Raw genomic sequence first — 26,351 nt, 5'->3', positions numbered from 1 at the left:
ACAGCCCTTTTCAGCCAATCATCAACCCGAACTGGAACTGTGCCTAGTAGTCCGCGTGGATAGCGCTACTTCTAATGGTTCACAGCATGTGCCCTGAATATTGCTAGATCATTGTTGCTCTGATTTATAAAATATCTATACCTAGAATAGAACTTGGTCCAGGAAAAGACTTGAATAGACTAGAACAATACTGTGAAGTGATTTTAAAGCCTTCCCTAGTGAAGAGTGATCCCTCAAGGATCATAATAATAGCATAGAACATACTGATACTACACATTTTGTTTATTTAAAAACATACAGATTCATATTTATTTTGTACAGTCTTTTGTAGTCATGTTACACAGAAAATCAATCATTAAAATATTGTACACGTTTTCTATAAGCCCAACCGTTGTTAGCTCTTGTTAAATTGACAAAGATGACACAATACATCTTCCTTTAGCAATGATCCACATTCTAACAACATCAACGGTTATTAATCTAATTTGTAATGTACAGCTTCCTTTACTCTCCTACTGAGCACACAGTGGTTGAATCAATGTTGTTTCCACGTAACGTCATTGAAATTACGCTTAACCAACGCGGAAGACGTTGAATTGACATTGTGCCCTGTGAGATGATTCCTTTAATACATGGAATACAATACAGTAGGCCTAACAACAATCTATCACTTGGCAATAGACCAACAATAAAATACATGTGGAGAGTCCATTGAACAATGAGAAAGAAGCTTTTGTAATTGAACAGTTGACTTGTTCTATACCTGAAAGCATATTGGGTTGTGTAAAAGAGCAAAATTGTTCCTTTTTCTCATTGCTTATCGGGCTGCCTGATACACTTTATCTTGAATTGGAATTTCAGTTCATTTCCCAAAATGACAACTGAATTCGTCACTCCAATGGTGTCACTGGGGTCTTATTAGCAGTTTGAGTCCTTCACCCCCACTGGGAGGTAGCCATCTTTGATTGGTACCCCTACTGGCTCCATGCCTCCCTCGCCCTTGGGGTCAAAGGTGGCCAGCATCCTCTCCTGTTCTCTCTTGGATTTGGGTAGGTCGTTAGAGGGCTGGAGGAGGATGTGAATGCGCTGCAGAGAAGATTTGAAATATTTATAAAGAATAATGGACTGAGTAGATTGAGATAATAATGTTAGTAATGCTGTGTATCAAAGAGGAATGAAACAATTGCCATAAAAACACTGGACTGAGAAACATAAGGTTACTTGCTTAACCCTGATTCTCTGATAATATGGGTGAGACATCAACTGTGGGGTTCACCAGAATAAGTAGCTCAAAGGACCAATTATACACAAGTGTTGGACACAGACAGGTCACGTGGTGAATGAGGGCACTCCCCCTCCCCTCATACTAAAGAGTCACTCGCCTGCCCTCTGATCACTCTTGAACGAGACAAACTTCCTCACACGCTTGCGACTAGGGGAATGTGGTGAGATGTCGCACTCATAATATTAGAGAACCGGGGTTACACAAGTAACCTTAAGTTATCTTTCAATTATTTGTTTCAAAGTCTCACTGTGGGATACGGCCAACTCCCATATTGCACATGCTCTCTGAAGCCATGCGGTCTCAATATCAACCCTCAGAGGCCCGACACCGAGGACAGTATGCACCAATGAAGGTGCAGTGACATCTTGTCGGTAGAACCTCAAAAGTATGAGGGGATGCCCAACAAGCCACATCACAAATCTCCTGCAAGGAGATGCCCTTGAACAGTTCCCATGAGGTGGCCATACCTCTGGTGGAGTCAGCTCTTAGGCCCTCCAGAGGCTGTAACCCTTTGCTATTATAGTCCAACACAGCTCAGCATTCAACACCAGAGTGCACATAAAGCTCATTACTAAGCTAAGGACCCTGGGACTAAACACCTGCCTCTGCAACTGGATCTTGGACTTCCTGACGGGTGGCAAGGGTAGGCAACAACACATCTGCAACGCTGATTCTCAAACCGGTTCCCCTCAGGGGTGCGTGCTTAGTCCCCTCCTGTACTCCCTGTTCACCCACGACTGCGTGGCCAAGCACGACTCCAACACCATCATTACGTTTGCTGATGACAATGTGGGTAGGCCTGATCACTGACAACAATGAGACAGCCTATAGGGAGGTCAGATCTCTAATCAGTGTGGTGCCAAGCAAACAACCTCTCCATCAATGTGAGCAAGACAAAGGAGATGATTGTGGACTACAGGAAAAGGAGGGCCGAACAGGCCCCCATTTACATCGACGGGGTTGAAGTGGAGCGGGTTGAGAGTCAAGTTCCTTGGTGTCCACATCCCCAACAAACTATCATGGTCCAAACACACCAAGGTAGTCATGAAGAGGGCACGATAACACCTTTTACCCCTCAGAAGACAAACAATTTGGCATGGGTCCCCAGATTCTCAAAAAGTTCTACAGCTGCACTATCGAAAGCATCCTGACCGGTTGCATCACCACCTGGTATGGCAACTGCTCGGTATCTGACCGTAAGGCGCTACAGAGGGTAGTGTGAACGGCCCAATACATCACTGGGGCCAAGCTTCCTGACATCCAGGACCTATAGAACAGCTGGTGTCAGAGGAACGCCCAAAAAATTGTCAGACTCCAGTCACCCAACTCATAGACTGTTCTCTTTGCTACCGCACGGCAAACGCTGCCGGAGCGCCAAGTCTAGGTCCAAAAGGCTACTTAACAGCTTCTACCCCCAAGCTATAAGACTGCTGAATCAAATGGCCACCCAGACTATTTAAATAGCTAGCACTATTTAATCTCCACGTTTTCCAACGGCTCAAAAGGCTGCTGTGAAACAGTCTCAAGCACAATAGACACATTACATGACAGTGGTAAAGGCTTGGGAATTGTACGTAAGCAACAGGCGGTTCATTAGGGAAGGCTTTCTCATCTCTTAAGATCTTTCTAGCTGCTATCTGGGCCTGTCAAATAGGCTTCCACAAAAACACAGTGAAACAACATGACGGGATGTTTTCCCACTGTGTTTTTGTGGAAGCCTATTTGACAGGCCCAGATAGTAGCTAGAAAGAACTTCAGAGTTGAGAAAGCCTTCCCTCTGTCCAAAAGATCCTGCAAGAAGCATAACACCTTGGATACAGAGGATTGGTAAGGAATTATCTGTTTTTGGTCACACCACTTCTCAATAATCCACCACTTATTTCCATACAGTGAGAATGTGGAATCAATGACACGATGCAAGCCTGTCACATCCAGATTTAACTTCAGAGGGCCATGGATCTGGGAAATCTTTTGTTCGTTTGGGTCAGCAGATCCCTGCGTAACGAGAGTTGACAGGGCTCGTTGTATTGCCTAGCCATGGCGGGGCTACCTAGATGAGGGATAAGCCGCCTTCCCTCACTCTGGCCAGAGTGGGGAGTATGAAGCTGAGGGGAAGAAAAGCGTGCGTGTGTTCTTGCAACACAAAGAGCTCTACGGACACTTGACCATATTTCGCTCAGATCTGTCTCACCACTTGAGGAAAGAGTCTCCAGTCCCTTAGATGGGGATTCCCTCTGAACAATAAATCCACTCATATGTTCATTACACCCGAGACATGAGTCGTGCGTCGGGACAGTAGGTGTGCTCTGCTCCACAGAATAATCCAGACTAATAATCTGTGTAAACAAATGGGGTGAGTGCCACCCGACTACAGTCGTATTGTCCATTCTGGTCAAAACGTGACAATTTCAAAAGGGAGGGTAGAAAGTGCTTCAGTGAAAGAAACACTGTCAGCAGATAAAGATAATTTATGTGAGCAATTTGTTAAGTGAGTTATGTTTATTACATTTCCCTCGTGAACTGTACCCCAGCCCGTGAGTGATGTCACCATTTCCCTTGTTGCCACTACAGTTAGGGGAGTGCCAGGAACGAAGATCCTTCCAGTGACGGAGAGCCGAGAGATGTATGGAGCGATTTGAGGTGAAGCCATGTACACAGACGTTGGGCAAACACCCAGTGCTTGAAGTCTCTCATGCTAAGTAAGCCAAGAGGTACTACTGAGATGGTGGACGCTATCAACCCCAGCACTCGGAGGCACGTCTTGAAAGTGGCAGGGCATCTTCAACTCAATTGGCCTGGTAAACCAGTAGTAGGAACATAACATTTAACGCCCGTACAGAACGTGTTGAAGACAGACCTTTTTGTAAAATACACTCAAAGAAGCAATGTGAACATAGCTAGCATTCGCTACGTGGGCTAGTTGCCTAGCTAGTTAGCCAAAGGAAGCTAGCGCTATGTTGGTCATGCGACAAACAAAAGCATGGCTTTCGACAAATAAGCAATGTCTAGTCAACGCCGGCGAAAGAGCAAACTAGTAACCCTTCCATGTAGAAAAGCCTTGCGGCGAGCTAGACAATTTAGCTAAGCCCTGCAACTAAGCTAGCGAAGTCTCCACAGCTAGCTTTGTGACACTAGCAACAACTGGTGACGTAGGAAGAAAATCAGTGAAGCATAGTCTAACTTGTGAACAGGATAACAGATCAAGTTGGGCGAGTGGCTCCTCTGTCTTTGACAGAAGTGTATGATTGATCCATCGAGATATTTAGGAGATTCTGGTGAATCCCAGTGAGATGTCGAAACAAATAATGGAAAGACAACTAATATTAATCATGTGTATTATATTAATGTCTAATTTACAAACAGTAGAATTTAGGCACATACAGTAACGCATCCAACCAAACACTAATAACAACAATGATTTCAGATTCAGGTGACAGAAAAAAATGCTTTTGGTATATAATGTTTCTCTGATGTTATTATATTGTGTTACATGTCATTCCACTCCAATAAATCACAAAACCACCACCACACACACACAGTACCAGAAAAGTTAGGACACACCTACTCATTCAAGGGTTTTGCTTTATTTCTACATTGTAGAATAATAGTGAAGACATCAAAACTATGAAATAACACATGGAATCATGTAGTAACCAAAAAGTGTTAAACTAATTAAAATATATTTTATATTCTTCAAAGTAGCCACCCTTCGCCTCGTTGACAGCTTTGCACACTCTTGGCATTCTCTCAACCAGCTTCACGAGGAATGCTTTTCCAACAGTCTTGAAGGAGTTACCACATATGCTGAGCACTTGTTGGCTGCTTTTCCTTCACTCTGCGGTCCAACTCATCCCAAACCATCTCAATTGGGTTGAGGTCGAGTGATTGTGGTGTCTAGGTCATCTGAGGAAGCACTCCATCACTCTCCCGCTTGGTCAAATAGCCTTTAATAGCCTTTAGCCCCTCCTGTCTCAGCCTCCAGTATTTATGCTGCAGTAGTTTATGTGTCGGGGGGCTAGGGTCAGTTTGTTATATCTGGAGTACTTCTCCTGTCCTATCCGGTGGCCTGTGTGAATTTAAGTACGATCTCTCTAATTCTCTCTTTCTTTCTCTCTCTCGGAGGACCTGAGCCCTAGGACCATGCCTCAGGACTACCTGACATGATGACTCCTTGCTGTCCCCAGTCAACCTGGCCGTGCTGCTGCTACAGTTTCAACTGTTCTGCCTGTGATTATTATTATTTGACCATGCTGGTCATTTATGAACATTTGAACATCTTGGCCATGTTCTGTTATAATCTCCACCCGGCACAGCCAGAAGAGGACTGGCCACCCCACATAGCCTGGTTCCTCTTTAGGTTTCTTCCTAGGTTTTGGCCTTTCTAGGGAGTTTTCCCTAGCCACCATGCTTCTACACCTGCATTGCTTGCTGTTTGGGATTTTAGGCTGGGTTTTTGTACAGCACTTTGAGATATCAGCTGATGTACGAAGGGCTATATAAATACATTTGATTTGATTTACACAGCCTGGATGTGTGTTGGGTCATTGCCAGGTTGAAAAACAAATTAAATTCTCACTAATTGCAAACCAGATGGGATGACGTATTTTTGCAGAATGCTGTGGTAGCCATGCTGGTTAAGTGTGCCTTGAATTCTAAATAAAATCACTGACAGTGTTACCAGAAAAGCACCCTCACACCTCCTCCTCCATGCTTCACAGTAGGAACCACACATGCGAAGATCATCCATTCACCGACTCTGCGTCTCACAAAGACATAGCGGTTGGAACCAAAAATCGCAAATTTGGACTCCAGAACAAAGGACAGATTTTCACCAGTCTAATGTCCATTGCTCGTGTTTCTTGGCCCAAGCAAGTCTCTTCTCATTTGTGTCCTTTAGTAGTGGTTTCTTTGAAGCAATTTGACCACAAAGACCTGATTCACACAGTCTCCTCTGAACAGTTGATGTTGAGATGTGTCTGTTACTTGAACTCTGTGAAGCATTTTATTTGGGCTGCAATCTGAGGTGCAGTTAACTCTAATGAACTTATCCTCTGCAGCAGAGGTAATTGGCAGTACTCATGAGAGCCAGTTTCATCATAGTGCTTGATGGTTTTTGCGACTGAAACTTTCAAAGTTCTTTAAATTATCCGGACTGACTGACCTTCATGTCTTAAAGTAATGATGGACTGTCATTTCTCTTTGCTTATTTGAGCTGTTCTTGCCATAATATGGACTTTGTCTTTTACCAAATAGGGCAATCTCCTGTATACCACACCTACCTTGTCACAACACAACTGATTGGCTCAAACACATTGAGGTAAGAAATTCCACAAATTAACTTTTGACAAGGCACACCTGTTAATTGAAATGCATTCCAGGTGACTACCTCATGAAGCTGGTTGAGAGAATGGCAAGAGTGTGCAAAGCTGTCATCAAGGCAAAGGGTGGTTACTTTGAAGAATCTCAAATATAAAATATATTTTGATTTGTTTAACACTTTTTTGGTTACTACATGAATCCATGTGTGTTATTTCATAGTTCTGATGTCTTCACTATTATTCTACAATGTAGAAAACACACACACGCAAAGGTATGTGGACACCACTTCAAATTAGTCGATGCGGCAATTTCAGCCACACCCGTTGCTGACAGGTGTATACAATCGAGCACACCGCCATGCAATCTCCATAGACAAACATTGCCAGTAGAATGGCAATACTGAAGAGCTCAGTGACTTTCAACGTGGCACCATCATATGATGCCACCTTTCCAACAAGTCAGTTTGAACTGCCCCAGTCAACTGTAAGTGCTGTTATTGTGAACGGCTTAGCCGCGAATTGTCAGGTAACACAAGCTCACAGAACGTGACCATTGAGTGCTGAAGCGCGTGGCGCGTAAAAATCAACTTTCCTCGGTAGCAACACTCACTACAGAGTTCTAAACTGCCTCTGGAAGCAACATCAGCACAACTGTTTGTCGGGAGCTTCATGAAATGGGTTTCTATGGCCGAGCAGCCACACACAAGCCTAAGATCTCCATGCGCAATTCCAAGCGTCAGCTAGAGGGGTGTAAAGCACCCTGCCATTGGACTCTGGAGCAGTGGAAGCGCGGTCTCTGGGAGTGATGTATCACGCTTCACCATCTGGCAGTCTGACGGACAAATCTGGGTTTGGTGGATGCCAGGAGGCTACCTGCCCGAATGCATAGTGCCAACTGTAAAGACCGCCATAAGGTGATGGCCTTCGTAAAGGTGAATATTCTACAGAGGTCGGACGAAGCAAATGGCTGAATGTTCCCCTATTTGGCGATTAGGGTAATGGACGAATGTGTCTACCACTGCAGACTCAGTCTTTTCTTTTGTAGATACTGTATAGCGTTGCCAGTGGTATCAGTTGATATTGTTATTATTAGGTAACGTAAGTGCCTTAGTTCTTGTGAGTCAATTCTCCTTTTGTTTTAAACTTTGTATTTTATTACCATGAAGCTGCCCATTTATCGATGGTACCCGTATCCAGGGTAGATAAAGCACAGTTATATTATTAGGTTACATTCATTTCTTTAAAGATGGTGCAGCTAACTTAGTGGTATTGCTGCAAGATGTGATTTGGAAAATGTTTTATATAGTTTATTTTAAAACAGCCTAGCTTTGGGTTTTAAAAGTGTTTATTATTCGTTTATTTATTATGCGCAACTTCACTATTTCAGCAGGGCTTTTTACACAATAGGTTTAGTGTTCCCCCACCACCACGTGTGGATATTGAAAAATGTTTAATGGATCAGTTATGGTAATATGGCATCTATCCTTTTCCCACCTGACTTTACATGGCTAGGCTTAAAATCATGAGACACACAGCTGGTTGCTCAATCCCTTTTGCTCACTGGAATGTTAAATCTGAAATCACCCAGTGAAACGTAAGAGTAGACATCGCCTTTCGAAAGGCACATCTCCGCACTTTTGACCACTCATTTCAAAGGAGGGTGGCTCGGTCAATCACATCATTCCAATTTTCATTCTAAAACTAGCGCAACGACCATTTTAATTAGTAAAAACATACCGTTTGCAATGTCAAGTGTAGAGGCAGACTCAGCAGGCCGTTTCATTATTGTAGTAGGAAGACTGTATAATACACCTGTTATCTTGGCTAACATTTATGCACCAAACTGGGACATCAGTTAGTTCTTCAAATGTATTTACTCAATTACCAAATACAGACACACAGCACCTAATACTAAGTGGTGATATGAATTGTGTACTTCTGCCCAATCTGGATTGTAGCTCTCCTAAGGTATAATTTTCATCAAAGACAGTATCCACGATTCAGCTATTTCTTAAGACATATGGCATGTCTGATGCGTGACGTTGACACAATCCCACAGCTAGGGATTATTCTTCTTTCTTACCAGTTCATAAGACCTTATCACGTAAAACGTAGTCTATACGAGCAGGTGTATATCATCTCAAATGAAGCTATTTCGAGCTTAATCAAACCCCTGGAATGTCTCCTCCAATAGTATGGGAATCAATAAAGGCTTATCTAAGGGGACAAATGATTTCCTACAGCGCAAGATTAAAGTGCAATATTCAACACCTAGGGGATCTTACAAATAAAATCTTGGATTTGGGTATGGCATATTCACACTATTCATCCGCAGATTTACTAAAACAACATTTGACACTTCAGACACACATATATATATATATGTTTTTAAATGTGAATCATATTTTTATTTGGCGTACCCCTGACGGCATTGCACGTACCCCAGTTTGGGAATACCTGCTCCAGAGAAGACATATCTATATGGAGAAGACATGCTGTAATTCAATTTAAAATAGTTCAAATCGGGTGCATTCGTCAAAGGCAATACTATCCGAGATTAGACCAGAAATAGATTCCACTTGTGATTGATGTAAGCAGGCTCCTTCTACTTTATTACACGTTTTGGACATGCCCGAAATTGACAGATCTCTGGATATCAAATTTTGAGACATTTTCTAAGATACTGGAGAGACCTTTAGAACCATCTGCCTTTATTGCATTATTCAGAGTGGCACCACAGGAGGCCCCTCAACAGTTCTACGGGCAACATGCTGGCATGTACTACTCTTCTAGCTAGACGTCTCATACTATTTAAGTGGAAGGATCGGTTTCCACCTACTTTTAATATTGGATAAAGGAAATTATGCAAGATCTCAAGCTAGAGAAAATACGCTACTCCGTTAGGGAATCTGCAATTATACTTTATAATATCTGGCAACCTTTCTTATCCTTTGTAGAAGACATGAACCCAGCTAATTTCAGAGCTCCATAAACCAACCCAAATTAGAATTTGTATCATTATTTTTACTCTTTTCAAATACAAAGATCTTATTTAACAATCTATTTCATTAGATTACTCATTGTATATCAAGCCTGCTTTAAGTCTAGTTTTGGGGTGGGGCTCTGTTAGAACATTGGGGGGGGGGTTGATTTGGTAGGGGACCCGTGTGAGTTCTGCACTCTAACTGTTCTGTACTATCTGTATAATCATAAAAAATGCACAAAAAAAAAAAAAAAAAAAAAAAAAAAAAAACTTTGTTGAGATCGGTGGAAGAAGCCCTGACCTTAACCACATCAGACACCTTTGGGATGAATTGGAATGCCAACTGCGAGCCAGGCCTAATCGCCCAAAATCAGTGCCCGACCTTTTGTAAATGCTCTCTTGACTGAATGCAAGCAAGTCCCCGCAGCAAAGTTTCAACATCTAGTGGAAAGCCTTCCCAGAAGAGTAGAGGCTGTTATAGCATCAAAGGGGGAACCAACTCCATATTAATGTTCATGATTTTGGAATGAGATGTTCGACGAGCAGGTGTCCACATACTTTTGACCATGTAGTGTATGTTGTGTCAAGAGGAAAGGAACCTAAATTCACCTCTCTGAACGTTCCTTCTGTGGTGGAGAGTTTGTAGATCATCCAGAAAGGGATGCAGACCATGGAGGCAAGAGCCAGGAGCCAGCCTATCACATAGCCCCACCAGGGGTACACATACTCATTGTTGTACTTCAGAGGGGTGTACTTGATGAGGGAGAATGCAAAGGTTGCCTAGAGAAAAAAACAAGTATTTGATTTAGAAGTGGGCATTGACTGGGGCCGTCAACATTTACAACTGTAACTGGTGTTTTTCCAAATCATGGGATCTGTCTAGGGCCCAGAGTTGTTCCTGGTGAGGAAAAAAATCCTTTCCCTAACCATAACTAATTACATTTTATACTGTATATGAGAGTTTACATGGGTTTGTAGGTTACTCACAACGCATGTGGCTGGGGTGACATACAGCCAGCAGTATTTAATGTAAGGTCCTGGACGGTAGCCAATCATGTCTTCGATGTTATCATAGAAGCGGTCGACACCTGGAACAACATACAGAGAGAGACAGGCTAACCATGCTGGGTTTGGTCAAAAGAGCTGTGGACACAAATGTCAACAATTGAGACTATGAAGCAGTCTCTGAACAGTACTATCAAAGGTGAGGAATATACAGTGCATTCGGAAAGTATTCAGACCCCTTGACTCACATTTTGTTTACGTTACAGCCTTATTCTAAAAATTTTAAATCATTTTCTCTCTCTCAATCCACACACACAATGACAAAGCAAAAACTGGTTTTTCGAAATGTTTGCTAATTTCTAAAAAAATAATTCAGACCCTTTACTCAGTACTTTGTTGAAGCACCTTCGGCAGCAATTACAGCCTTGAGTCTTCTGGGTATTATGCTACAAGCTTCGCATACCTGTATTTGGGGAGTTTCTCCCATTCTTCCCTGCAGATCCTCTCAAACTCTGTCAGGTTGGATGGGGAGCGTCACTGCACACATATTTTCAGGTCTCTCCAAAGATGTTCGATCTGGTTCATATCCTGGCTCTGACTGTGCCACTCAAGGACATTTAGAGACTTGTCCCGAAGCCACTCCTGCATTGTCTTAGCTGTGTGCTTAGGGTTGTTGTCCTGTTAGAAAGTGAACCTTCGCCCCAGTGAGGTCCTGAGCAATCTGGAGAAAGATTAGTAACGAAAACTGTCTGTACTTTGAGCCGTTCATCTTTCCTTGGATCCTGACTAGTCTTCCAGTCCCTGCAGCTGAAAAACATCCCCACAGCATGATGCTGCCACCACCATAGTTCACTGTGGGGATGGTGCCAGGTTTCTTCCAGATGCTACGCTTGGCATTCAGGCCAAAGAGTTCAATCTTGGTTTTGTCAGATTGGAGAATCTTGTTTCTCATGGTCTGAAAGTCCTTTAGGTGCCTTTTGGCAAACTCCAAGCAGGTTGTCATGTGCCTTTTACTGAGGAGTGGCTTCCGTCGGGCCACTCTACCATAAAGGCCTAATTAGTGGAGTACTACAGAGACGGTTATCCTTCTGGAAGGTTCTCCCATCTCCACAGAGGAACTCTGGAGCTCTGTCAGTGACCATTGGGTTCTTGGTCACCTCCCTTACCAAGGCCCTTCTCCCCCAATTGCTCAGTTTGGCCGGGCGGCCAGCTCTAGGAAGAGTCTTGGTAGTTACAAACTTCCTCCAGTTAGGAATGATGGAGGCCACTGTTGTTGGGGACCTTCAATGCTGCAGAAATGTTTTAGTACCCTTCCCCAGATCTGGGCCTTGACAAAATCTTGTCTCAGAACTCTACAGACAATTCCTTTGACCTCATGGTTTGGTTTTTGCTTTGACATGCACTGTCAACAGTTGGACCTTATATAGACAGGTGTGTGCCTTTCCAAATCATGTCCAATGGAAACAGGATGCACCTGAGCTCTCATAGCAAAGGGTCTGAACACTTTTGTAAGTAAGAGATTTTTTTTTATAAATGAGCAAAAATGTCTCAAATCCTGTTTTGTCATTATGGGGTTTTGTGTGTAGATTCATGAAAAAATAACATTTCATCAATTTTAGAATAAGGCTGTAACATAAAAATGTGGGAAAAGTGAAGGGGTCTGAATACTTTCCCGAATGCACTGTATTCTTGAATAAACCAGTTACAGTTCTGTCTTTGTGGGATTGAACAGTTCCATCAGATATTTTGTTGTGTTGTTGTAGAATTGTATTCTAACTTACCATAGACCCATGCGATGGAGACCGTCTCAAAGATGGCCATGAAGAGAAGACACATGCCACTAGCAGCATAGTAATCCATCAGCTGGAATACATATAACCCACCCTGGAGACAAGAAAACAACTCAAAAACACTTGAGATCGGTGTGGAAGAACTTATCTGGCCTGCACAGACCCCTGACCTAAACCCCATCGAACACCTTCAGAATGAATTGGAACGCTGATGGCGAGACAGGCCTAATCGCCGTAGCAATGTTTCAATATCTATTGGAAAGCCTTCTGTTATAGCATCAAATGGGGACCAACTCCGTATTAATACCCATGATTTTGGAATGAGATGTTCGACGAGCAGGAGTCCACATATATTTTTTTTAAACCCCCTTTTTCACGACATCCAATTGGTAGTTACGATCTGGTCTCATCGCTGCAACTCCCCAACTGGCTCTGGAGAGGCGATAGTCAAGTCATGCGTCCTCTGAAACATGACCTGCTAAGCCTCGCTTTAATTTATTGTTTTTTATTTACCCTTTATTTAACTAGGCAAGTCAGTTAAGAACAAATTCTTATTTACAATTACAGCCTACCGGGGAGCAGTACCTTGTTCAGGGGCAGAACGACAGAATTTGACCTTGTCAGCTCGGGGATTCGATCCAGCAACCTTTCGGTTACTGGCCCAACGCTCAAACCGCGCTGCTTCATAACACCTGCTTGCTTAACCCGGAAGCCAGCCGCATCAACATGTCAGAGGAAACGCTCAACTAATGACCAAAGTCAACTTGCAGGTGCCCTGCCCGCCACAAGGAGTCACTAGAGCGTGATGAGTGAAGGAAAGCCTCCTGGCCAAACCCTCCCCTAACTCGGACAACGCTGAGCCAATTATGCGCCGCCCTATGGGACTCCCGGTCACAGCCAGCTGTGACACAGCCTGGGATCAAACCTCCAGGCAGTAGTGACGCCTCAACACTGCGATACAGTGCTTTAGACCGCTGCGACACTCAGGAGGCCCCTGGTCATGTAGTGTACAACTGTCCTGAACCACAGTGATGAGGCTGTTAATCACTCTAAAGTGGTTTCTGTCCGCAAAATGAAAATGTCCTAGGTAATAAAACAAATCAGAGTATATATTTGTTTTGAACGCAATCTCGACCAGCCACCTGGTAAGTTAGACTTAATGTCTGTCTGCATATTACAGCAAAAGAACACATTTAAATAGGCCTTGAGGGTTTATCCCCAACCCAGTCCCCAGGCAGGTGTCTCCCCCTAACTAGCCCATGAGGGTTAATTCCAAATTCCAGATGTGATGCCTACCTCCATCAACATGATCAGGCCCATGAGGAAGGAGATGAAGGCCACTAAAGCCAGAAAGAGCTCCCTGCGGTTCTTACGACGAAACACCTCGGGATACATGTCCACCATGGCCGTTGTCAAGCTCTCTACACACACAAACTGGAGAGAAAGGGAGAGGTATTTTAACACATCTCAGTTCTAGGCATGTTTGGTAACAAATAGTAAGCATCTCTGATATCATGTTAGGCTAGGTATGTTTGGTTACATAGATAAGGCTCTCCAGAGGGTAGTGAGGTCTGCACAACGCATCACCGGGGGCAAACTACCTGCCCTCCAGGACACCTACACCACCCGATGTCACAGGAAGGCCATAAAGATCATCAAGGACAACAACCACCCGAGCCACTGCCTGTTCACCCCGCTATCATCCAGAAGGCGAGGTCAGTACAGGTGCATCAAAGCTGGGACCGAGAGACTGAAAAACAGCTTCTATCTCAAGGCAATCAGACTGTTAAACAGCCACCACTAACATTGAGTGGCTGCTGCCAACACACTGACTCAACTCCAGCCACTTTAATTATGGGAATTGATGGGAAATGATGTAAAATATATCACTAGCCACTTTAAACTATGCTACCTAATATAATGTTTACATACCCTACATTATTCATCTCATATGTATACGTATATACTGTACTCTATCATCTACTGCATCTTTATGTAATACATGTATCACTAGCCACTTTAAACTATGCCACTTTGTTTACATACTCATCTCATATGTATATACTATACTCGACACCATCTACTGTATCTTGCCTATGCCGCTCTGTACCATCACTCATTCATATATCTTTATGTACATAATATTCTTTATCCCCTTACACTTGTGTGTATAAGACAGTAGTTTTGGAATTGTTAGTTAGATTACTTGTTGGTTATTACTGCATTGTCGGAACTAGAAGCACAAGCATTTCGCTACACTCGCATTAACATCTGCTAACCATGTGTATGTGACAAATAAAATTTGATTTGATTTGATTTAACAATGATCTTGGATCGCCTCTCAGTTCTCGTTGTACAGAAGTGGTCCGTTTTGTCCTTAACTGGGCCAATTTTCTTGACAGTACGTTCATAAACATTGTAAATGACTTCGGAGGCCTTACTTGACTGTCCAACCCTAGCAGGATGATCATGATAAAGAAGAAGACGGCCCATAGTGAAGAAAACGGCATCATTGCCACAGCACGAGGGTATGCAATGAAGGCCAGGCCAGGACCTAATGAAGAGAGAACAGGGAATCATATATAATAGCGAAATAACATGCATTTGAACAAATTATTGAAATGATCTAAATTAACAACTAGGTCACATTAAAACACACACACTCACCAGACTCTGCTACCTCTGAGATGGGGACATTCTGTTCATAAGCCATGAAACCCAGGATGGAGAAGATGGCAAAGCCTGCCACAAAGCTTGTCCCACTGTTCAGGAAGCACAGGGCCAGGCAGTCTCTGCAAAACAAGATCCCAAAGACATGAAGATTTAAGGGGAGTTTGTTTCCGTCTTATAAGGGAATAATAAAAACAGAACCAATAATTACCATAGTGTGTGTGTGTGTGTGTGTGTGTTTGGTAAGAGTGTTTAATGCATCTTTAGCGTACTTGTAGCAGTTGTTGTTGTACTTGTTGTAACTCCCCAATGCTATGAGGGAGCCTAGACAGATTGCATAGGAGAAGAAGATCTGGGTGCCTGCATCCATCCATACCTGTTATACAGAGAGAGGTGAGGGCACAGAGGCCAGTCAAGCAACTACTGTAGGAGAAAAATGACTAATAAAGGCAAAGGTGTGTCATCTAGGGATGGTATTGGATCATACCTAAGATCATGAATAATGATGCCGTTTTAATAATGTTTACATATCTTTCTTAATTCTCTTTCTTTCTCTCTCTCGGAGGACCTGAGCCCTAGGACCATGCCCCAGGACTACCTGACATGATGACTCCTTGCTGTCCCCAGTCCACCTGACCGTGCTGCTGCTCCAGTTTCAACTTTTCTGCCTTATTATTATTCGACCATGCTGGTCATTTATGAACATTTGAACATCTTGGCCGTGTTCTGTTATAATCTCCACCCGGCACAGCCAGAAGAGGACTGGCCACCCCACATAGCCTGGTTCCTCTCTAGGTTTCTTCCTAGGTTTTGGCCTTTCTAGGGAGTTTTTCCTAGCCACCGTGCTTCTACACCTGCATTGCTTGCTGTTTGGGGTTTTAGGCTGGGTTTCTGTACAGCACTTTGAGATATCAGCTGATGTACGAAGGGCTATATAAATAAATGTGATTTGATTTTTTATCTTAAATTACTCATATCACATCTATATACTGTATTTTATACCATCTACTGCACCTTGCCTATGCAGCTCCGCCATTGCTCATCCATATATTTATATGTACATATAGGTGTGTGTGCATTAGGTAGTTGTTGGGGAATTATTAGATTACTTGTTAGATTTGTGTGTATTTGGTAGTTGTTGGGAATTGTTAGAATATTTGTTAGATATCACTGCACTGTTGGAACTAGAAGCACAAGCACTTCACTACACTAGCATTAACATCTGCGAACCAATAACATTTGATTTGAATAAAACAGTGCAAATACAAGCCTCCTTTTAAAAAGTAATGGAGAGTGACCAGTTTTTGTTTTGGCAGGTTTCCTGACTGTGGGCCACCATTTATTTATTTATATATAAAAACATGTCCCAAAAGCATGAAGCACATGGTATAAAAAAAAAAAACGCCATTAGTTATGTGTGTTTTCAGAATGTGAGAGTTATTAAAGAGCAACCTCATGCGTTGCATGCTTGTTTCACCTTGCTCTTCCTCTTTGTCCCTAATGAGTTTACCTAATCATTAAGGACCACTGACACCGCAGAGGTGAATTGTCAACCAGTCAGTTAAACGTCTTGTGGTCTAAACATTGATTAACAAGCCCCACCTCTCAATCCACAACCAGAGACAGAAGATCTGAAAAGGTGAAAACGGGGCAGCAAAGGACCCTGGGATGATGACGCAATCAAAATATCTGCCCTGCTAGGGTGTAGGTGGGTGGACTTCGAGAAAGGGCAGGAGAAATCTGTGGTGTCAATGCCATGAATCCCACAGGCTCAAACTCCCTGCAGACAAACACAATAGGTTTTGGTACCGAGTTTGCCAAACTCTAAATCTATGGCATGAGCCATGCTGCGGCTGAGTCCCAATTCCCGAATTTCCCAGTCCACCATGTGGAGAAAAGCACTTTGATGATGCTGAACCTGAAAATACCAGGCTTTGGTCCAGACCAGGCTAAGCCAGTTGAGGGCTGAGCCCTGACACCCTGAGGGGGGGGGGGGAAGTCTAGCAGCTGGAGGGTCCTGGAGGTCAGTGTTCCCCTTCAGTGCAGTGTCCCTGCCCCTCCGTGCAACCCCACCACTCACAGCCTCCTACAGACTCTTTCATGGAGCACAGATGGACCGAGCAGAAAATAGCATTCCAGATAACCCTGGGATATTTACACTCACACCTGGAGGACCTTCACCCAAGGACCTTATTCCAAACTTCAAATTCCCTAGTGTGGAAAGACATAGGGTAATATTGAGATAACTATTATGGACAATTTCTTTGAAATCATACCAGTCTCGAACATACCTCATTATGTTGTGATAGTCACCTCATTGTAAAATACTGAGAGTAGACTGTTTGCTATTCTGAGTATAAAATGTAATTTCATACCATTACTCCCACAACAATGAGCTACCTGATGCAAGTGTGTGGTTCAGTCAACAGGGTTTCTACTATGTAACAGCAGGGGACAGGGGTTCTTATTGTTGTGGTACCTACCTGAGGGTCTGCTAGTCTTGACAGGTCAGGGTAAAGGTAGAACTTGATCCCTAGGTCCGCTCCAGGTAAAGTGACGCCACGAATCAGCAGAACTATTAGCATCAGGTAGGGGAAGGTAGCTGTGAAGTACACCACCTGTAGATTGGATGGAATCATATTGAAAAAGTCAGTGATCTAACCCATCAGGGTCATGATATGTTTTTTTATTTTTTATTCAATGGAAGAAATAAACTAACAAGACCAGGTAGTCCCTCCCTGTTTCACTCTGCTTCCTCTGTGTAGCTCTTTACACTCGTACCCGTATACGAATTCAAAATGGAAGATTTGGACACTGATAAGCGCCTAAATTAGAACGCAGTGGCTGTACGGTAACATGCTATACATGACCTCAGAGCTCAAGGTTTCCGCTTTACAGACCAGTATTCGTTTTGACTGACAGCCGTTCTGAACTTGAACACCGCACGTGACAAGAAGTTGCCCCCCATCCCTCCTGCTAGTTGGGCAACCTTTGCAACATTTTTGTTTGTGTTGTTTGTTTGTCTGAAGGAGGGAAATGCTGTAAATAAATAAGACAACGTATTTCGAAAGATGAGACGTTAAGGATTATAATGAATACAGCTTTGATGTCTTACAAGCAAGCCATACACCCATTAGTCCAAATGTGCACTTCACATTTTCATATCATAAAACCCATGTAATATACACTGTTAACGTTTATGATCACTATGCTCGATGTACAGTTACAAGATGATATGGCGTCCTACCATTGGTTGCTCTGAACAGAATGCCTGTTTGTGGTATTGTGAACACGCATTTGAATGCACTTGTCACCCTATTCTATGCACACCAAAATTACAATCTGCTTCCTGGAATTGCCTTGTGAAAGCCTAACACTAAGATTGTATTTTAATGAACATGACCCTGATCTGTAACTTAGCTAGCCATGTTGGCAATAGAACACTCTTTAAAATGATGCCCACCTGACCAGATTGCGATTTATAATGGACCTTTTGTGGAATGCACAACCAACAGTAATTGTGTAAAGTGCAGGATGCAGGGATGTGTTAATTTTACATTACATTTTAGTCATCGAGTAGATGCTCTTATCCAGAGTAGTGGGTGCAAACATTTACATATTTGTTGGTAGTGGTCCCCCATGGGAATAGAAACTACAACCCTGGTGCCACAGGAGGCTGCTGAGGGTAGAGCACCTCATAATAATGTCCAGAACAGAGCAAATGGAATGGGAAACCATGCATTTCATATCATTCCACTGATTACGCTCCAGTCATTACCACGAGCCCGTCGTCCCCAATTAAGGTGCCACCAACCTCGTGTCATGCTCTACCAACTAAGCCACATGAGAGTTCAAAAAAAAAGTTCCTCAACGCCACAGTAAGGAGAGTACAAGAAAAGCACCTTAGTGGAAAATGGTTCTTTGAGTCATAAAAGTGCATTGAAATGAGGTAGGAACTGTGCACACTTTGGAGAGTTGTGTGGCCACTTAGAAACTCCAGTTAGACCTTTCACTCAAAACCATTTTTGGGGGGGATGCACCTACCCCAAATGTTCCATGAATATTCGTATCATGTTACTGAATGTATCCAGAGTTTTTTCAAATTTCGTTATCAACAAATGTGGTGAAACATACATTTGCACCACAGTAAATGCACATAAAATGTCATGTTTGGATTCAACCTAGATTCAGATTAACTGTTTTGTCATCACCTTTAGTCTAATAATTTCCCCATAATCTCCAAATTGTTCCCGTTTGATTGCAACCACTGTTATGCATATAATTTCAATATTTCCTCTGTAATAAACATTTCAATTGATCCCTATCCATATAGGCCAATTCCCACAAGTGTAAGGGGTTAATGCCTAATGAACAGGACTCTGGTGGAGTAAATAAATAAAGACAGGAAGAATTGAAAGAAGCAAGTCCACCTTCCCAGTGGATTTGACCCCTTTCCAGATGCAGAAGTAACACATGACCCAGGCGATGGCCAGACAGAAGGCCAGGTCCCAGTTCAGAGAGCCCATGTGGTCGATGCCAGACGACAGCCTCAAGGCTCTTCGCCTGAATAAACACATAACACAGGTGGTCAGAACAAAATCACAACGGATGAAGTGCAATAACAATTCTAGTTTAGATATTCTGATTTTAAGTACCCTCAGCTACTCCAAATAATGTTAAAATCTTAGACTTGAGGGTCCGGTTTCCAGGACACAGATTAAGCCTAGCCCTGGACAACAACAAAAATATTTGAATTGAGATGTGTTGAATAAGAAAGAGAGGTGCTGTGAATACTTACTCCCAGAATTCAATGACGGGGGATGTGGAGTTTTCGGGCAGGGTGTAGTTGACAGAATAGTTCCTCCTCTGAAACTCCACGCAATTTTCTTAGATAAAAATGTTCACATGTTGCATCATTACCACCATAAAATCACTGACAAGTGTTAAAAGCAGTAATATGGAATTCAATCATTTTTTATTTGTAATATCGCTCCATACAGCAAAGCCACTTAAAAAAAAAAAAAAAAGCTGACATTTCCATTATTGTTGTCTCCTCACCTGTATTCCAGGTGTTGTTACAGGAGGACCAAGGGAGTTCCCAGGAGAAGGAGAAAGACAGGTAGAAGATTCCCCAAGCCAGAACCACAATGTAGTAGGAGTTCAGCAGAGCCACAATGATCTGGGTGCCGTAGCCAAGACCTGGATCAAAGACAGGGACAAACAGGGAGGAATGGATAGAAAGTAAATAAAAAGTCCCACTTTGTAGTAAGTGTCACTCAAACCAGGAAAAAAAACATGGTAGTAACTATGTAATTACAATATAAGTACACATTGTTTATAACAGTGACACATGAAAAAGTGTAAAAAGCTCAGACACAAACCCTTATTGTATAGCATAACTTTGTTTACAGTATAATGCCTTAAAGGAAGATATAGTCCCATAGGAAAGAGCAGGTTACCCTCAAAGAGTGGACTGATCTTCCTCCAGCAGGTGATGCCTCCCTCGCTGGTGTACTGGCCCAGAGCAGTCTCCAGGAAGAACACAGGTATGCCACAGGTGAACAGGAAGATTAGGTAGGGGATGAGAAATGCACCTGGGGGATGGGAAATGGGGAATCATTCAAAAAATATACAGTGTACAAAACTCTTTCCATGACAGACTGACCAGGTGAATCCAGATGAAAGCTATGATCCCTTATTGATGTCACCTTGTTACATCCATTTCAAAATCAGTGTAGACGAAGGGGAGGAGACAGATTAAAGAAGGATTTTTAAGCCTCGAGACAATTGAGACATGAATTGTGTGTGTGTGCGCCATTCAGAGGATGAATGGGCAAGACAAAAGATTCAAGTGCCTTTGAACGGGGTAAGGTCGTGAGTGCCAGGAGCACCGGTTTTTGTGTCCCAAGAACTGCAATGCTGCTGTTTTTTTTTACGCTCAACAGTTTCCTGTGTGTATCAAGAATGGTCCACCACCCAAAGGACATCCAGCCAAAAGCAAGCCAATGGTCAAAAACTGGACATTGAGGAAAGAGGACAAAGGAAGCTGACACGAATTGTGCATAACAGATATGCTACAATTAGTAAACTGACAGTCAAGCACAACATTGGTGCCCAAAGACCCATAAAGGAATGCACAACTTGTCGTTCCCTGATACAAATGGGGTATGGCAACTGACGACCTTACAGAGTCCCACTTCCTTCAGCCAAAAACAAGAAACTGCGGTTGCAGTGGACTAAGGAACAAAAACACTGGATACTGGATGATTGTAAAAAAAAAAAATGCCTGGTCTGCTGAATTCCAGTTCCTGCTGATGGGAGGACTAGGGTATGGAGAAAACCACAAGTACATGCATCCATCATGCCGCGTTTCAACACTTCAGGCTGGTGGTGATGGTGTGGGATGTGTTTTCATGGCACACATTGGGCCACTTGATAAAATTCTTAACATTATTGCCAATCAGGTGCATCCCTTCATGGCAGCAGTGTATCCATTTGCAAATTCATTTTTTTCAGCAGGATAATGCCCCATGCCACAAGACTAGGATTGTCCAGGAATGGTTCCACAGACATGACAGTGAATTCCGCTTACTGCAGTGGCCTGCCCAGTCACCAGATCTCAATCCAATCTGTGGGATCAAATCAAACCTTATTTGTCACATGCGCCGAATACAAAAGGTGTAGTAGACCTTACCGTGAAATGCTTACTTACAAGCCCTTAATAACCAACAATGCAGTTAAGAAAATAGAGTTAAGAAATATTTACTAAATAAAACTAAAGTCAAAAATAAAATGAAAAACAAGAAAATAGCCAGGCTATATTTGTATTTACTTAACTAGGCAAGAACAAATTCTTATTTACAATGACGGCCTACCCCGGCCAAACCCTCCCCTAACCCGGATGACGCTGGGACAATTGCGCCCTAGGGACTCCTGATCACTGCGGGTTGAGATACAGCCCGGGATCGAACCAGGGTCTGCACTGACGCGTCTAGCACTCCCTTGGACCGCTGCGCCACTCGGCAGCCCTATATACAGGGGGTACCGGTACAGAGTCAATGTGTGGGTGTGGGGGGGTATAATTTATTTGAGGTAATTTGTACATGTAGGTAGGGGTAAAGTGACAACGCATAGATAATAAAACAGCGAGTAGCTGCAGAGTAAAAATAAAGGTGGGGGGGGGCCTTCGTCTGACACCACCTAGTATATAGGTCCTGGATGACAGGAAGCTTGGCACCAGTGATGGACTGGGCAGTACGCACTACCCTCTGTAGTGCCTTATGGTCAGATGTCGAGGTGATGCAACTGGTCAGGATGCTCTCGATGGTGCAGCTGTAGAACTTTTTGAGGATCTGGGGAACCATAAAATCTTTTGTCTCCTGAGGGGGAAAAGGTGTCGTTGTGCCCTATTCATAACTGTCTTGTTTGGAACATGATAGTTTGTTGGTGATGTGGACACCAAGGAACCGCTCCACTATGAAGCTGTCAACCTGCACCCCGTCGATGTTAATGGAGTCCCGTTCAGACAGCCTTCTCCTGTAGTCCATGATCAGCTCCTTGTCTTACTCACGTTGAGGGAGAGGCTGTTGTCCTGGCAACACACTGCCAGCTCTCTGACTACCTCCCTATAGGCTGTCTCATCGTTGTCGGTGATCAGGACTACCACTGTTGTGTGGTAGGCAACCATAATGATGGTGTTGGAGTCATGCTTGGCCAGGCAGTCATTGGTAAACAGGGAGTACAGGAAGGAACCAAGCACGCATCCCTGAGGGGCCCACGTGTTGAGGATCAGTGTGGCTAATGTGTTGATGCCTACTCTTACCACCTGGGGGCGGCCCGTCACGAAGTCCAGGATCCAGTTGCAGAGGGAGGTGTTTATTCCCAGGTTCCTTAGCTTAGTGATGAGCTTTAAGGGCACTATGGTGTTAAACGCTGAGTTGTAGTCAATGAATAGCATTCTCATATAGGTGTTCCTTCTGTCCAGGTGGGAAAGGGCAGTGTGGAGTGCGATTGAGACTGCATCATCTGTGGATCTGTTGGTGCGGTATGCAAATTGTTGTGGGTCTAGTGTTTCTGGGATAATGGTGTTGTTGTGAGCCATGACCAGCCTTTCAAAGCAGTTCATGGCTATATGTTTTTGCTAAGGGGCAGTAGTCATTTAGGCAGGTTACCTTCGTTTTCTTGGGCACAGGGACTACGGTGGACTGCTTTAAACATGTAGGTATTACATACTAGGTCAGTGAGAGGTTGAAAATGTCAGTGAAGACACATGCCACATCGGCTACGGAGAGCGTGATCACACAGACGTCCGGAACATCTTGTATGCTTTAGTGTTGCTTGCCTCGAAGCGAGCATAAAAGGCTGAGATGGAACAAGCGAGTCGGAGTAAAGATACAGAACTGTGGAAAGCATTGGAATCAACATGGGAACGACTGACACCTCGTAGAGTCCATGCCCCGACAAATTGAGGCTGTTCTGCAGTCACAAGGGAGTGCATCCATTTTTTAAACTTTTTTTTATTTTTATAGCTCAGGTCATCCCGGGAATCGAAATCTCTATCCTGGCGTTACAAGTGCCATGCTCTACCAACTGAGATACCGAGGACCATGAGTCAGTGATAAGGTACGCCTAAGAAAGTCAGAATTACCTCATGTAGACACTATAATAAAGGTGTTTCATCCATTGGGTTTCACAGACATACATTCCAGTCTGTGAATAATCTCAATGTCAACAAATTTTATTTTCACGCAGAGTTTATGACGCAACGCAGTCTGTCGACTTTTGACGTCAGCCAATCTGAGGATGTTTAGAGTGCTTGGATGGATGGATTTCCGGAGCATGGCAAACGCTGCAGGGGCAACTGCTTGACCACAGGCTATTTAGGACGGAGGGGAAACAGCTGTGACATTCTCTGACCCCTAACCTCTGATCGCATACACCCCACAGAGAGAAACATCTGATGTAGCACCTACATAAGCATTTCCCTAAACCCATGGCCTGATCTAAATAGGCCTGAGTCCCAATTAGACCCAACAATGTTTTTATAGCTAGGCCTCAGTGTATGTTATTAATAACAAATGTTATTACATTAAAATAGTCATTTGCAAATCGGTTGCTGGAGATACACGGTTGAAGCTCTGTGTTCCACTAGGACCTAAAATGAACAAGTCAAGAAAATAATTTGCAAACTATTATTTTCAATTAAGAACAAATCCTTATTTAAAATGACGACCTGTCAAACATTAATACATGCTCATCTTTGTGACTCCAAATTAAACGTCTGTGACCTAGCCTGGGCTCATCCTTTAGAACGTACCTCCTCCGTTCTTGTAGCAGAGGTAAGGAAAGCGCCACATGTTCCCCAGGCCGATGATGGATCCCATCACAGACAGGATGAACTCCAGTTTGTTGCTCCATTGGCCCCTCTCCTGCATCTTCTCCTCTGACTGGGGCTGAGGGACAGGGACTAGGTCCTTCAACCTGCTGCTGTTCTTGCCATTTGAGAGGCCCGCTTGAACTATTTCAAGCAATAAAAACACAGAATGAGTTTGGCTGTTTTCAAGACAAGTACCTACATGTAGTGACGCACATACACGTCTATTTAATTAAATGTAAAGTCACATGTAAGTAGCCTAGGTACCTGTCCGGTTGAGTTATTATTCCACTCTATGTCAAGCCATGTTGGCCAAGGAGTGGAAAGTTAGCAAAACAGGTTCCAGATTTCAGGGTTAACATGTAAGTACATGTCAAGTACATTGATACTGCGCCCTATCTTTTGTCTAATGACTCCTCAAATAATGTTTGTGGCTCTCTCAAACTGCCATCTGAAGAACTTAATGCACTCAACAACAAAAAAGGCAGAGCTTTACACAATCAAGTTCAGGCCAACCTTAAATTGATTAACATGTGGCATTGATCACCATGTCCCATTACGTCATGTACATACTGTACTGACATTGATCATGAATGGGTGGGAGCGGCAAAAGCCCTGAGACCGCATGCTTACAGAATTGATTAACTCTTTACAAATGTTTTACATTGAACATCTAAAATCTGGGCAAACAGCCCAGGATGATTCCACACTAAACCTTAGATCTCACACTAAAATATGCCCAGAGATGAAGTCATCTTACAACTTATTTGATACAAAATAAAAACGTAGAAAAAGACATAACGTACCATGTTTTACACCAATGTCTTAGAATTAAAATATTAGTCAAGTACGTACCATTCATTGTTATGGGGTGTCTCAAGTCTCAAGTTTGGCTCTCAGTCAGTGAATATTGATCTGTAGATATTCACATTTTAGTATTTAACATGAGGAGCAAATAGGGGGTGGGAGGTTGTAATCCTAAATTTAGGCTCATCCTCCAATCTACTCTCTGCCCATATGACCCCTCCCCTCTTAGATACTCCCACTTATTGAGTCAGTTGATTCTAAAAACACTTAAAATAGTCATTCACAAGGCATACAGGACCATGTAACAAATGAATCAAAGATTAATTATACAATTTGTTTTGGTTAATGATCCAGTGTCCAACTGCAATCAGCTACGTCCTGTCTCGTGATCAACGTTTTCCTCTCTGGTTAGCATGTCTTTTAAAGAGGTGAGTGGGTGAAAGCAGCGGAGGTCAGGACTGGATTTTACTTGGCTTTGCTTCCACTGGTTAGTGGGTTTCCCTAAATACAGTAGCTGAAGCAGATGTGTTCAGAATCACATTACATGCAATTAACGCACCTTTACTGCATTCCCCTGCACAGGTACACTAATGGAACACTAATGTGAATTTAAATCCTGCGCTTAGATATTTGCACGATTAGACTTATCACCAAGCCAAACAATGAATTAAAGAAGGCAGACAAAAGAAAACGTAACGAGTTCATAGCATTGTTGCAAGAAAATTGATTTCATATTGGTGTACAACAGTCAACTGACTGCCAATATTACATTTTTTTTTTTTTTTTTAACTCCTAATGAACCTTTCCGTCTCCTTTGACAACTCCTACAGACTAAGACAGACAGGTTGATCTGGGATTGGGCGTGAGAAACATGGGAAGCCACATGCGGCCAGGGATATTCTGCTAGATACTATGGATCTCTCGTCATGGGTTGAATACCAGAGGTTGTGTCCTGAATCCTTTGATCCCACGGCTCCAGAAACAGTCAGGCCTTCTGATGACCCACCCCAAACTATCTAAGACATTGGTATTGAACTTAAATGACATATTAAATCATCTCAAACAGGAAATTGTATATAATGGTATTGAAAAGAAAAAGAAAAAAAATGCTGCTCCTTAC

General features: G+C 43.1%; 1 protein-coding gene across 1 annotated transcript; it reads right to left on the bottom strand.

Annotated features, from left to right (window-relative positions):
- Positions 1 to 278: 278 nt before the first annotated feature.
- On the bottom strand, positions 279 to 26,099 carry LOC139392814 (sodium- and chloride-dependent GABA transporter 2-like). Its single transcript, XM_071141092.1, has 14 exons — positions 24,368 to 26,099; positions 20,511 to 20,645; positions 20,110 to 20,250; positions 19,850 to 19,937; positions 19,482 to 19,614; positions 17,535 to 17,669; positions 15,324 to 15,427; positions 15,049 to 15,173; positions 14,823 to 14,935; positions 13,678 to 13,815; positions 12,373 to 12,475; positions 10,574 to 10,674; positions 10,196 to 10,366; positions 279 to 1,086 (listed from the first exon to the last, which is right to left on the bottom strand). Exons 1-14 carry the CDS (start codon positions 24,483 to 24,485, stop codon positions 919 to 921), a joined length of 1,773 nt encoding a protein of 590 aa, XP_070997193.1. The 5' UTR covers positions 24,486 to 26,099; the 3' UTR covers positions 279 to 918.
- Between the last annotated feature and the right edge of the window lie 252 nt (positions 26,100 to 26,351).

The sequence above is a fragment of the Oncorhynchus clarkii genome, chromosome 33 (assembly GCF_045791955.1).
Source record: "Oncorhynchus clarkii lewisi isolate Uvic-CL-2024 chromosome 33, UVic_Ocla_1.0, whole genome shotgun sequence".
Lineage (NCBI taxonomy): Eukaryota > Metazoa > Chordata > Actinopteri > Salmoniformes > Salmonidae > Oncorhynchus > Oncorhynchus clarkii.
The sequence above is the reverse complement of the archived record's forward strand: the minus strand, read 5'-3'. Positions and strand labels throughout refer to the sequence as shown.